At 36.8% G+C, this 15,181-nt stretch overlaps 1 protein-coding gene across 2 annotated transcripts in view; it reads left to right on the top strand.

Moving 5' to 3' along the window:
- The window catches only part of PTH2R (parathyroid hormone 2 receptor), an 87,792-nt gene that overhangs the window by 54,511 nt on the left and 18,100 nt on the right, over positions 1 to 15,181 (top strand). For both annotated transcript variants that reach the window (XM_060106790.1, XM_060106789.1), the window contains one exon: positions 3,972 to 4,038. In XM_060106790.1, the coding sequence (XP_059962773.1) occupies positions 3,972 to 4,038 (67 nt within the window). The remainder of the gene's footprint in view (positions 1 to 3,971; positions 4,039 to 15,181) is intronic.

The following is a 15,181-nucleotide window of genomic DNA, read 5'->3' as shown; positions in this document are numbered from 1 at the left end:
TCTTAGAGGAGGGAAGGAGGTTGAGTCAGTAAAGAGGTACTAAATAATGCTAAATAATTTTACCCTGAGATGTGTAACCAAATCACTTAGATTCGGAATTTTAGAGAAGGTAGAACCGAAGGCATTGTTTGGTCCAATCCCCACATTTGAGAGATGAATAGAATGAGACCCAGAGATAGCAGGTTACATCTCCAAAGCCTACAGCTAGCCTGCAGCAATTTTGACTCATTCATCCATTCAACAGCTATTCCAGGCCTTGAGCAAGGAAAGAAAGCAAATATATTCATAGTACATTTTATATTGAATTAATTAGTTTTCTTAGTTATCTTGCATTTTTTAAAAAAATCATAAACTAGATATTAAATCATTAATAATCATAAGTCTTTTTGCTGAAAAAATAAGAAATACATGTTTATCATTTTTGAGAAAAAATCCATTAGGTATGTAATACTTTGAAAAAATACAACTGATACTAAATATTGCTCTAAACCAGATGTATTAATGTAAAAATATTACATATAAGTTAGATCATGTGACTCTTCTGCATAAAATATTTATTCCTACCTTACTTAGAATAAAATCTTGAATTCTATAGTGCCCTGATCTGAGTGTGATAATTGGGTTAAGGGGTCATTTTATATTTATTTTGCATAGAAAATAAAACTGTATTACCACATTCATGGCATGATTTTATAATTGCCAGATTTGATTTCTCATGAAATTCAGTTTGTCTAAATTAAAAAGTTTTTGTGGGTTTTCTTGAGCGTCGTCATCTGACCTATGTATAGTGCCGTGTCACAAAGTTCAAGTGGAGAGAGCAGACTTGGAGCATCTCCAAAGGACAGATGGGGCCCCTGCTCATGTCTCTTATAGTTGCGATTTATCTTTTTCTGATCTGGCCTTTCAAAGCTAGAACTCTGATTTTCTCTGTATCTTGGACATTTAGAGATAAGCAGATAAGACCCAGTTTTAGAAGGTACTCTAAACTCTATAGAATATACAAAAGAAGTCTCTTCCAGTTCTAAAATTCTATCAAAGTGTTATTTGACTAAGGTAGGGTAGGATAATTGGGTAGTTAAGATTGGACAAATGACTTAAAAAGTGAATAATTTTGTTTTTCTTTTTACTTACAAAAGCAAAAACACCTTACAAGATATCTTATTGCCTTCTCCCTGCTCATTCAAAGGAGATGAGATGCCAGCAGGAACAGTTAGGGCTTGCAATTGAAAGGACCAAGAAAAGATACACTCCATCATTCCTAGGAAATCTGCATGGCTCTCAGGGAACTTCACTTCATCTACTCTTATCAGAGTGTGAGTTGTTGAGACAATACAGTATTCAATCAATATAATTCCCTGGATTCCTCTGGTGGAACAATGCATTTCCTGTTTCCAGTCCTGGCTGCAGGAAATCCTACTTTCTAGTCTGTATGCTTTACCATTCAGCATACAGGCTACTGTGTTTCATGCTCTACCATTCAGAACTATGTTTTAAACGACATTTAGTCCTGCATTTCCTAGAGTGTTAAAATTTATTTTAAAAAATCTGGACAGAGGGTAGTTTCTCAGCCATGTTAACAAACATGGTGTGAGCTGGGACATTGAAGAATTAATGAAAAATAAGGATTATAACATTTTCTTTAAAATATCTGAAACCTCAGTTGCCTCTTATCAAAGGGCAAATTTGAAACTTTGACATTGAAAATGATCAGTCAAGTTTTTCCTGTTTTTAGAAGTAGCTGGTTTGACCTACTTCCAGATAAAAGTATTCTGTAGAGCTGAAATTGTGTAATTGAATTCCAGTGTGTTAGGAGACACCACGATGAAATGTCATTGAAGCAAAGAGAGAAGATTATGAAGATATTACCAGATGTCAAAGCTGAAAAGAAAATTTATGAAATCCAAATTTATGAAATCCAAAACGTAGTGAATCAATGTTCAATTTATATTCTCACAATATGTGCCACTTTCCTTACAGTGGGAAGCCTTTTTAGCGTAGTGTGATAGATGTTTTGCACGACTCAGTAACACTTTTATCTTTCTTGTCTGGCTGAACAATGTGGAAAATAGATGCATACAAATAATATGGGCAATGTTCATAATGTGTAAACAAGTAAGGTGTATGCAAATATAAAATGTCCCTGTGTTTGATTTCCATTCTTATTCAGTCTTCAAGCCCACTGACTTTGCAGATTTCAGTGCGGCTGGACCAGAATTACACTTTGGTCTAGGGGTCTGTTTGATTTAACTGTGGTACCTCCTTCCAGTGGAATGCTGGGCTACTAAGCTCTCTTGGTACTGATATGGAAAGAAATTAAAAATATACTATTAAAAGGAAAGCGCAAGTTACAGAACACAGTGTACATTGCATTTTTGTAAGATGGGGAAAATAAGATTATAATATTTGTATGTGTTTGTATATGCATAAAGAAATACTGAAAGCATATACAATAAAGTAATAAAAGATGTTACCTGTAGGGGAAAAGCAAAGTCAGAGGTATACAAGAACATGGGGAGGACTGAGATGTCTCAATGTCTATCTTTTTATATAGTTTGTTTTTTGAAATGAGAATGTATTGCCTATATACAAAATTATATTTTAAAAATATGTTGTTATTACATGTGTACTGAAAATGTTTTACCTTCAAGGAATAGTTGAAATAGCTTTTTATTATCCATAATTTGTTCATTAATTTAAAAATAACTTTCTTAATAAGTTTATTATCCAGAATTTAAAAATTATCATTATATCATTAAAATTTATTTACAAAATTTCATTTACTGTTGCCACAATCAATGCTAGGTTTTGTCTAAGGAGAAAGAAACTGAAGGCTTTTATTTATGTATCTTTAATTTATAAAAACCATTTAAAGTGCTACATTAAAGTTTCAAGTGGAACTAGTTTTTCTTAACTCTGCTCCATTTATTCTAGTGTAAGACCTTTACCACAAACCATATTGGGTGAGGTTGAGTCTAACTTACTTTGAATTCAATTCAATTCAACAAATGTTTATTGACTACCTACATGCTATGTACTGTTCTAGGCACTTGTAACAGAAAACAAAAACAACAATGATCCCTGCCTATGTAAACTTAAATTCTAGTTGGAGTGAGCAGGAAGCAGAAAATAAATATAACAAATAAGTAAATCAAATAGTGTTTTTATTAAGCACTGTTAAAAACTAACTTTTTAAAATAGAAGATAAAATGATCTAATGCAAATATAAAATGAGCACCTATCAAGATTTTTTAACTCACTAATTAATGAGGAAACCAGTAAGATGTTGTAACTGGTTCAAAGGAGAAATAAAAGAATTACATGTTTATATCTAGTAATATGTACAATTAAATAATTTTACAAGTAAATGTAAAAACTGGTCAATATTCACAGATCACTGAGCAATTACATTCCACCAAACACAGCTAATTTTCCTTTCTATGGACAAAAATCATTTGCATTCAGTTTTCTTCTACATTCCTATCAACAAGAATCATTTACATGATTGTCAGTTTTCTGTTGCATTTCTGTGGATAAAAATGTACTAATGTCAATGTTCTACAACCAATAGAGTAAATTTTGAAAGTGAGAGGACTTTCTCTATCAACAAGTTTTAAATGTTATGGATCTTTCCAGTGATAACACAAATAAAGAATCAGTGGTACCACATTTAGAAGACTAATTTTTTTGTGGCTCTAGAAACATAGTTTTGACTCTTTTATAAAAATAATAAACCACTATTTATAATACTTTACTTATCCCCAAGGGGTAGCTAATAGTATGGAAACCAGGACTGTTACACTTTTTTTTTTTTTTTTTTTTACTCTTTTGGGTATTTTAGGAGATTTTTCTTCCTGTCTACTTATTTCTTAATCAGAAACCTGGGTCTGGAATTTTTGGTAAAACAAAATGTTACATCTCACTGCTTATTTGCTTTGCTGATTCTTTAATGGAAGTTCTTTTTCATGTCTCAGATGCTGGGAACTTAGTGCTGGAGACATCAAGTGGATTTATCAAGCCCCAATCTTAGCAGCTATCGGGGTAAGTTTAAAAACCTGTATAGTTTAAAGAAAGAAGAAAAAGATGCATAATTAAACTACTGCTAAAACCCAGAGGAAGTTTGCCTGTCACTTTGTTTCCTAAACCTCACATTACAGCAATAGCTGTTGGGAAAGTCTGGATTGGGGATCAGACCCTTATTCATGGCTGACACTGCGATCCATGAAGAAAGTGCATATCCTCCCTTTAATCTGCTAACACGTAGGGAAAATTCAGGGACTTCAAAATATCTATGAACATTTATAGGTTCAAGCAGTTGGGGTGGTCCTTAAGCTCTTCCCCCTTTTCAGCCATTATTTTATAAAGTTCTGACCACCTGATCACCTGGTAATAGATAGGAGAAGGGGGCAAAGATGGAATAGCAAGAGAACAGAGGAATTGTTGAGAGAGAAAAATGATAGTGTGATTTATTATAAAACATTGCCTAAAGCTTTTATTTCACATACTTTCCCCAAGGAGTTAAGAGGATTCCATTCTCTTTTGGACTCTCTAGTCCAAAAAAGACTAGAGTTGGCAGTCATATTGAATGGGACTTATCTGCCTGCATATTTTTTTTTATTTACGTCTGTGTTACAAAAGAAAACAAAATCACACACTTTGTGTCTAACAAAACTCACCAAACTGCTCAACATTCTGTAATAACCTAAATGGGAAAAGAATTTTAAAAAAATAGATATGTGTATATGTATAACTGAATCACTTTGCTCTGCACCTGAAACTAACACAACATTGTTAATCAACTATGCTCCAATATAAAATAAAAAATTTTTAAAAAGAAAAGAAATGTTACTCTTGACCTTCCCTGAAGAGTTTATGGTATTAGCTTCTCTGTGGTTTGATGAAGAAATTATACCACCTTGTGTTTTCCTGGTTTTCATGTATTAACCCAAGATTATAAACATCTTTAAAAAAGGACTGATGTCCCAATATTAAATGTTAAATAATTTGAAAGTAATATAGCAGCCTTATTTTTTTCTGTCTATTTTTTAAATTGAAGTATAGTTGATTTACAATGTTGTGTTAGTGTCAGGTGTACAGCAAAGTAATTCAGTAATACAAATCTATCTATATCTATCTATCTAGCTATCTATTCTTTTTCAGATTCTTTTCCATTATAGTTTATTACAAGATATTGAATATAGTTCCCTGTGCTATACAGTAGGTCCTTGTTGTTTATCCATTATATATATAGTAGTGTGTATATGTTAATCCCAAACTCCTAATTTATGCCCCCCCCCAACCTTTCCCTTTTGGTAACCATAAGTTCGTTTCTATGCCTGTGAGTCTATTTCAGTTTTGTAAATATTTTCATTTGTATCATTTTTTAGATTCCATGTATAAGTGATATCCTATGATACTTGTCTTTCACTGTCTGACTTACTTCACTTAGTATGACAATCTCTAGGTTCATCCATGTTGCTGCAAATGGCATTATTTCATTCTTTTTTATGGCTGAGTAGTATTCCATTGTGTGTGTATGTATATATATATATATATATATATATACACACACACACATATATGCACACACACACACACACACACACACACACACATATATATATATATATACACACACACCACATCTTCTTTATCCATTCATCTACTGATGGACATTTAGGTTGCTTCCATGTCTTGGCTGTTGTAAATAGTAGCAGCCTGATTTTTAACCAATTTTTTCAGTCTTTCCTTGTTCTCCAGTTTCTTACTTTTCTCATTTTGTTTTCTTTCGGACAAGGTGTGTCAGCATGTTGGTATGATAGATCCAGAAGGACAGCTATTAATGTGGTTGAGGTTTTGTAAGATCTATCCAGATAGTCAGGTAAAAGCTTATTTATTTCATAGGAAAAATGCCGAGAGCAAAGTAGAAGAGATTGAAGAGGAATCTTCACTTCAGAAGCTCATTGATGTAAATAGTTAGAGGAGAAAATAAAGTACAGAAGTTTTAGAGAAGCTAGTTTGTACTCTTGCTTTAGCAGCCTGTTATCAAATTAGACCCGATTCTAAGTCTTAGGGGAAGCTCAAAAATGGATTATAGAAATGAACATATCTACCAGACAAAAACAGACTCACAAATATACAGAACAGACTTGTGGTTGCCAAGGTGGAGGGGGTGGGGGAGGGAAGGATTGGGAGTTTGGAATTAGCAGATGCAAACTATTGTATATATAGAATGGATAAACAACAAGGTGCCTACTGTATAGCACAGGGAACTATATTCAACATCTTATGATAAACCATAATGGATAAGAATATGAAAAAGAAGATATATGTATAATTGAGTCACGTTGCTATACAGCAGAAATTAACACAACATTGTAAATCAACTATACTTCAATAAAATTTTTAAAAATGCGTTGTGGATAAATGAATGAATGAATGACTTCAGTTTAGAAACTCATATTAATTTTAATGAAGTGCTGCTGTATTAATGTAGTGATAAACCATCCCATCAAACCTAGTGATAAACTATATCCCTGAGAGATTATCAATAAACTTAAAGAAGATAATTAACTTTATAAATTAACTGGGGTTTACTACTCTGATTTCCCTTTTATGCACTGATATGCTAACCTTATCTGCATTTCCAAGCCTTTAACTTTCCTTTCTCTCTCTTCCTCCTTTATTATGTTTGCTCCTCCATCTCTTACTACCATCTTTTTAAAGGGATAACCCATGTCTTAATACTTTTTGTGTCTTCAGTGCCTTGTACTTGAATTGATAAATAAGAGGTAATTAAATATTATAAAAATGAGGCAAATTTAAGAACATTGTTTGTGTTTTCATTTGATGAAAAGGAAGGGCTTATTAAAATCCAAGGGATCCTTGTAAAAGGAATTGAAGCAAAGAACAGTGGAGAAAAAAGTAAATCATAGGACATTTTCCATTGAAATAGTTGATTTTTATCCAAAGCTTTGTTGTTTATTTACAGATCTTAGTTACTCACATCACCAGTGTGGATGAGAAGTTTATTTGCTGAGGTTTCTAAATTGCAGTGTGAAACAGTGCAGTTAGGTGATTATAGAGGTTCTGAAAGATTCACCACTGATGAAAGAGAACCAGAAATGATGGTACACTCAATAAATTTTGAAGGAAACTTAGGTGGGATGCCATTTTCGTCTTCTAGAACTAATATTATGAGCAATGCGAAGCAAGAATTCTTAAATATTTTTCCAATATTACAACATCCATTTAATCTCAAAAATCACAAAAGAGATTCAAGAACACCTTTCTGTTCACTTAAAGTTACCTTTTTGTTTCTTTATTACAATTCAGGGTTATCTAAATTCCTTTTAAGGTTTCCTCACTTTACTGTGGAAACAGCCTGTATGGGAAGAGATGCACCTGGAGCCCTGGTCTCAGCACCTGGAATGTAGTACTCCTTCCTCTGAGCTCTTCTGTGTCCTGAAGCCAGGAAGATTGATGCTAATAATAACAACAGACACAGCAAAGTGCTTACCACCATTGGACACTGTTTTAAACACTTTATTTACATTGATTGATCTAATCTTCCCAATAACTCTAAATGAGGAAACTGCTCAAGGTCACTCAGCTAGTAAGTGGTGGAGCTCAGATTCTAATTTCAGGGTCAATGTCCCTACCTAGTGAGCTCACAGTAAATAAGGTGAGCTCTTATAATAAAGAGCTTACATCCCGCACTTATAATAAAAGGCAACATCCCTGATAGTCCATAGGAGACCCTGTCACTCATGCCTGCACCCCTTTATGCTCTTTGCCTTAGCCTCGTTGTTTCCCTTTCAGTTCCTTGAACTTGTCCATGGCTGCCCCCTCAAGACTATTCTTCACTTTGCCCTGTACCCCTGGAAGGCTGGGATATGCTTCCTTCTACTCCTCACTTTAAATGTCACTTCTTCATTGTGGCTTTCTTGTTGCCCCCAATCGAAATTAGGTCATCTATTATAACCCCCAGAGCACGATGAGGTTTTTCTTTCTCAAGATCATCATCAAGTATAATGCTTCTGATTGTTGAATGTCCATCTTGGCCACTAAACTGAAAGGTTTTTGTGAACAAGAATCATATTTTTCTCAACTTCTGTATTCTAATGCCTTGTAATTTTCCTGGCACAGAGTGGACACTCAATAAACACTTGCTGAAAAAATAAAACATACATACCAAGTAAATATTCTGGGAAACGGCAAGAGGGAAGAAGTGAAATAAGAGCAGAAAGCCAGTATAATTACAGAACTTTTGAGTCCATCTTACACAACCTTTTTATTTTCTAGAGAAGGAAACTAAAGCCCACACAGATAAAGGTCGCACAGCCAGTGTGACAAAACAAAGACTATAACCTGCATTTTTGGACCATGTTCTTTTCACTTACATTCCAAAGCATGTCAAAATTTTTTCTTGAAGTTATGGGAAAATAATCTTTTCAATTTTATGGCTACATTTATAATTTTTTATATGCTAACTTTAGAATAAAAGGTTTGTTTGTTTTTTAGTCTTGCATTTCATAGTATGGATGAACGTTCATAGGTTCTAACTTGAAGAAGTCATATCAAGAGGATTGAATTTCAGAGATAATCACAGACTTTAGTACAAATTTGGAAGGAACAACTTGATTTTGGAATCATAGAGTCTAAAATGGTAGCACTATGGTTTTCTGTGTTTTGTTCATATGTGGCAAAATTATGTTTAAGAGAATTAGGGTCATTCGAAACATTAATTTTTGTTCTGAAAATAAATGTCTCTAAATAGAATTAATTATCACCCTCAACATCCTGCTGTTGATTTGAAGATGATTTTAAGTTCTTCTATATAGCATTAAAATATGAAAGGAATGGGCTTCCCTCGTGGTGCAGCAGTTAAGAATGTGCCTGCCAATTTAGGGGACACAGGTTCGATCCCTGGTCCGGGAAGATCCCACATGCCGCGGAGCAACTAAGCCCGTGCACCATAACTACTGAGCCCGCGTGCCACAACTACTGAAGCCCGCATGCCTAGAGCCCGTGCTCTGCAACAAGAGAAGCCACTGCAATGAGAAGCCTGCACACTGCAACAGAAGAGTAGCCCCTGCTCACCGCAACTAGAGAAAGCCTGCGGCAGCAATGAAGACCCAATGCAGCCAAAAGTAAATAAATTTATTTAAAAAATATGAAAGGAATATTTCCTAATTGACAATGGAACATGAAGCATTGTTTTAGTCTAGGCCTCCCAGAACAGCATTAGGAGGAACAGTGTGCTTGGCCCACAGAGCAGGAGAAGCCACAGGCAGGGCAGGATGGATTAGAAGTGGTGAAGGTGAAGTTGGCAGAGGTGATAAATCCCAACCAAGCAGGACACTGCCCCCTGACACACGAGAACCTACGTTTTCACTGGTGTCAACCAGAAGAGACTATAATAGCTGAAGAGAAATAAAACCACAGACATAAAAATACAGATTGTAAAATTGAGCAGACTTGCTCATGAGCATTTACAAGATGGTCTTGAAGAGGCCAGTAATATGGGGTGGAGAGAGCTTTGGTCTTAGCAGAAATCTGAGATCTTGGATTTACAGGTTAGGGAAAAGAAAAACAGAAACTCTGTGGTATTTGTCTTTACTTGTTTCCTTCATCCTGTCTGCTTCATCCCTCCATCCTTTCATTCATCATCCTCTGATGTGTGATCAAATGGTCTTTCTAGTCCCTGCTCAATTTCATTTTTACCAAAATGTCTTTTCTTTTGTCCCTTGACAGAGTTAAATCTCTTTCTATTTATCATTTGATGAATAAGTATTTTGGGGTCCGTTTTTTTGCTTCATGTTTTATCTCAAAACCTTTCCTTCATTAACCCTCAAACAACTTTGAGATTGGTATTTTCATTATTCTTAGTTTGAGTCCAAGAGCAGTTATGTAACTAGCTTAGGTATATATATTTAGAAAGTGCTGAAGTCGGAGTCAGGTTCAGGCAGCGTGGTTCCAGAACCCACAGTTTTCCCTGTTTGTGGTAATTGAATTTAAGCTCTGCCAGTGTTTGCCAGGGTGAGAGCACATACCCTGGTGCATGAGAGGATTGATTTAGGTAGTGCATGCAAGGTTATTAAGTAAAATCAATTAACATTGAGAATATTGGTCCCTCTCCAACCCTTCTGAACACATCGCGGAGGTCTCATTTTGATACTGGTCTTTAACACTTTTCTAATGTGTGTGGTGTCTTCCTTTGGGGGATGGAGGTGGGGGACAAGCAACCCAGTCTAGATAAAATTTCATATGACTTGTTTCCATTGTATTTATTTTTACAGTTGCCTCTTGCTTGTAGCAGCTTCTATTGGTTTTCCACTGATGGTAATGATATGAAATTTAAATTTTAATAATTTAATAAAAGTGGATTGCTTGAAGAAGGGTATTAAGTAATAATAGTAGATGAATAATATTGATATGGCCAAAATCATGGTGGTGACACCCTAAGACACTTGGAAAACACTGAACTAGATCAGTTCCTTTGACAATGAAATTTGGAGTTACTGCAAAAGGCCTGACCAGTGTAACCAGTGAGTGTCCACATGGTTGTGGGAAGTCACATATGTTTCATGTGTTCAGGAACGTTAAGGGTATAAATGGACAGGTCATGTTTTCTGTGGCTGGAAGGATGGGTGCATCTGTGGAAAATGCAGGAGATCAGACTGGAAGTGGATAGGGGTTGAATCATGATTGGACTCATATTCTGTGTTATAAGGACATTGGAATTTTCCTTAAAATTATAAGACATTGAAAGATTTTAAGCAGGATAGTGATCTGATTAGATTTGGGTTTTGGCCTTATGGGGATGGTGCCCCAGGCACAGGATGCTCCTAACTCTGGAGATGCTGCAGAGAAAATCTGTTCACCACAAGCTCCCAAGATGAAGAAGGATAGGCTGAGTCAAGCAAACTCAGTATTCTTCCCACATTCACTCATCAAATACTTCAACCCATCCCCTCCAGGTATGGAGACAGTAAGGGGGAGTGAGGAGCACAGACATGCACATCAATTGAGCTGCCTTCCCTGGAAGAAAAAATCAGGAACGGGGATTAAATGAACTAGTCTGGAGGTATGGACATCTGTCTAAGAGATCTATTGGTTGTTCACTTTTTTTTTTTAAATTTAGTTTTGGCTGCGTTGGGTCCTCATTGCTGCATGCGGGCTTTCTCTAGTTGCAGTGAGCAGGGGCTGCTCTTTGTTGCGGTGTGCAGGCTTCTCATTGTGGTGGCTTCTTGTTGTGGAGCACGGGCTATAACGTGCGGGCTTCAGTAGTTGTGGCACGTGGGCTCAGTAGTTGTGGCTCGCAGGCTCTAGAGCGCAGGTTCAGTAGTTGTGGTGCACGGACTTAGTTGCTCCACGGCACGTGGGATCTTCCCAGACCAGGGCCCGAACCCATGTCCCCTGCATTGGCAGGCGGATTCTTAACCACTGCACCACCAGGGAAATCCTGGCTATTCACTTTTTTTTTTTTTTTTTTTGCGGTACGCGGGCCTCTCACTCTTGTGGCCTCTCCTGCTGCGGAGCACAAGCTCCAGACGTGCAGGCCCAGCGGCCATGGCTCACGGCCCCAGCCGCTCCACAGCATGTGGGATCTTCCCGGACCGGGGCACGAACCCGTGTCCCCTGCATCGGCAGGCGGACTATTAACTGCTGCACCACCAGGGAAACCCTGGCTATTCACTTTTAAGTACATAATTCTATCTGACTGACTCTGACATCAATTATGATATTTTAAAGGTCCTCAGATTTCTATATGAGAGGTCATTTTCTTGATGCAGGCTTCCAAAGAAAGATACAGGAATTAAAGAGTTGCATTAAAATTGGAACAACCAGGACTTCCCTGTGGTCCAATGGTTAAGACTTTGCTCTCCCAGTGCAGAGGGCCGAGGTTCGATCCCTGATGAGGGCACTAGATCCCATATGCCACAACTGAAAGATCCCGCATGCTGCAACTAAAGACCCTGCATGCCACAATGAAGATCCCACGTGCCACAACTAAGACCCGGCACAGCCAAATAAATAAATAAATATTTAAAATTGGAACAACCATAAACAGTGTTAAACTAAGGTGAGCAACAAAGGGACATCAGTGCTTCAGTAGTTGGTGACCATGAGCAGGGTGACAGCAATCCATGTTTTTTTCTTCTTTTGATAGGAGTCAAGCCCATATCTTCAATTCATCTAAATCCATTCCTTTGGAGAGACCACAAACTCCCAAAATATTTCTCTGTACAATGTGTTGCTTCACCTTAGCTGAACTAAAATGCAAATGTGCAGTAAGAACTATTTTTTTAAAGGTACCAAGAAAAGGTAAATATCATCAATAAAAATGTAAATGTATTACTAATTTAATTACTAATTTCAATGTATTACTATTTAATAATATACCTTTTATACTTGGAGGGTCAAAATCTCTTCCAGAGTTGCTTTTCTTATAATATATACATATAAGCAACGTTTATACAGTGGGAGTGGTAAAATAGAAAATCCAGGATTCAGTCTTAAACCAACCCAAAGCTTTTATTAAAGACACTGAAATTGGAAATCAGGGCCAGTCACTCGCGGAGACGTTAGAATTTATGTACTTGTTTTTCTATAGGCAGTAGTTCATTTTCTGGTAGCTTCTCAAAAGTAAGCCATAGAATCAAAAAATGTCCATGTTGGGAAGCATTCTGGGGGACTCTTGCCTGATGTTAATCTGGCAACGCTATTGCAGAGATTTTTGAGCTTTAAAGAACCCTACAGAGAACTGATAACTGTGAGAGTTTATAGTTTGCTTTATATATGTTGATGGATTTTAGGAAAATACAGGGCAATAGTCCGTCCCTCCTTCCCTCTCCCCTCCCCTCCTCTCCCTTCCTCCCTCCCTTCCTTCCTTCCTTTCTCTTTCTTTCTTTCTTTTCCTTCCTTCCCTCCTTCCTTCTTCCCTCCCTCCCTCTCCCTCCTCCCACCCCCTTCCTTCCTTCCTTCTTTCCTTCCTCCCTTTCTTCTTTCTTTCTTTCTTTCCTTCCTTCTCTTTCTTTCTTTCTTTCTCTTCCTTCCTTCCTTCCTTCTTTTTCTTTCTTTCTTTCTTTCTTTGTTTCTTTCTTTCTCTGCCTTCCTTCCTTCCTTTTTCTTTCTTTCGTTCATTCATTCTTTCTCTCTCTCTCTCTCTCTCTCTCTATCTCTTTCTTTCTTTCTTTCTTCCTTGTTATTGGTATATTTGCTTGTTTTTAGATGTCTACCATGGCTTACAGCACCACTGTGTACCCAAGCTAAGGACTAATGTCTGCGGTCAACAGGTAGTTTGTGGTATTTGTCATGGGCTTGCTCATTCTATGAATAACGGTCTAATTTGAATGACTAACTAAGTAGTGGCCCTTGAGGAGACTGCATGCTACTCAGAGTGCATTAAATGGAGAGCTCCAGACTTTCAATTTTTTTCTTATATATGTTTTGTTCCATGTACCTGTCAAAGGATATCTCAGGAAATTCTGGCAGATGGAATAAGATGGTACTTCTAATAAATTCCTTTAAGAAAAATTCTAAAGCAATATGTTTAAAAATTCATATCCAGTGCACTTTATAAAATATGAAAAGAAGGGGACAAACAGAACATAAGCTTCTCAGCTGCTGTTGAGTCAGTGATTCATTTCCGCCCAGTTGTTATTAAAGGAGGCTCGATCATGAAGCACAAGAAGGGAGCATGAGAGGGCTGACTGGTAAGGGAGAAGTTTTAAGTAAAATGTATAAAATTTAATCTCTGATCTTTGATGGAATTGCAAATACAAAATTTTTTTTTTACCCAGAGGAAAATCTCTGCTCCATAATCTCTTTCCTCTTCTAAATCAGTCAGCTATAGAACCTTGAGTGAAATTAAAGCTCTAACATTTACCCCTAAGTTATAAGTTGAATTCCAACGGATAAGAAGTGAACTACATATTTTGTCTTCATATCTATTATACAGATAATCAAATTATAGTAGCTGATATAGATTAAGGAGTTTATTATCTATTATTTAAATGTTCAACATTTAGAATTGATACACATATAAACAAAGCAAAAATGTGTCTCATGTTCATGATATTGAAAAAGAAACCAATATATGGGGTGAGATGTGATGTATTCAGAGAATCTCTGAGGGCAGCTAATACATAGCATCCCTCTTTACTGCTCAGATTCTAAATAAGTTGAGATATAAAACAAAGGAGGAGAGAGAGAAACAAAGCAAAACCCTTATAGCTGTTAGAGTCTGTGTTGGAAGGTGTGATCTTTGGTCTGTTAGCCAAGTGGGCCAGTTGAAGAACCCCATAATTAGGCAGGATCTGCCCACCCAGGCACAGATTGCTGAGGGGCAGGCTTCTAAGCCTGGAGATGCTGCAGAGAAAGTCTGCTCACTGCAAGCTCCCAAAGAAAAGAAGGATGAGCTGAGTTAAGCAAACTCAGTATTTGTCCCATATTCACTCACCAAGTACTTCAATCCATCTTCTCCAGGGTTGGAGACAGTAAGGGGGAGTAGGGAGAACAGAAGTGCACATCAGTTGACCTACCTTCCCTGGGAGGAAATATCAGGAAAGGGGAGATAGCAAATCTTTCCCATCGTGTATCCAAAGTCATTGATGAAAATTTTAAGTGTAAATAGATAGTTTTAAAGATATTTTATAACAGTGGAATTTGTTGTACATAAATTTTGAGTTCTTTCTCTACTTATGTCTTTTGTGATAGATACCTAGAAGTGAAAATTCTACATTGAAGGAGGATATGCTGATTTACCTCAATATAAGTAGGGTTTAGAGAGTGCACGTTTCATTCACTCATTTATTCATTCACTCATTTAACAAATCTTGATTAAACACCAAGAACATGGCAGGTGCTGTGTGAGGCAATGGGGATGAGATGGGGGGGAACAGGCATCAATTTCTCCTTAAACTTAAGTATAGTGGGTGAGACAGAAATTAAAATGTGACGAGTTCTGTGGTGGGGCTGGGGTGTGGGGAATAGCTTTTGAGAAGTGACATTCAGCTTAAAGCCTGAGAATGAGCTGTCCTAGTAAGGGTGAGAGAGTGGAGGGAGTAGGGAGAATGATCCAGGCAGAGGTGATTCTAGGAGCAGTCTCTGAGATGGCCTGAGGAGCCAGAGGTTTCATGGCTGAAATTTTGACTTTGAAACTCATCTGTGGTTCACT

This window comes from Mesoplodon densirostris, chromosome 8, assembly GCF_025265405.1.
Source record: "Mesoplodon densirostris isolate mMesDen1 chromosome 8, mMesDen1 primary haplotype, whole genome shotgun sequence".
Classification (NCBI taxonomy): domain Eukaryota; kingdom Metazoa; phylum Chordata; class Mammalia; order Artiodactyla; family Ziphiidae; genus Mesoplodon; species Mesoplodon densirostris.
The sequence above is the reverse complement of the archived record's forward strand: the minus strand, read 5'-3'. Positions and strand labels throughout refer to the sequence as shown.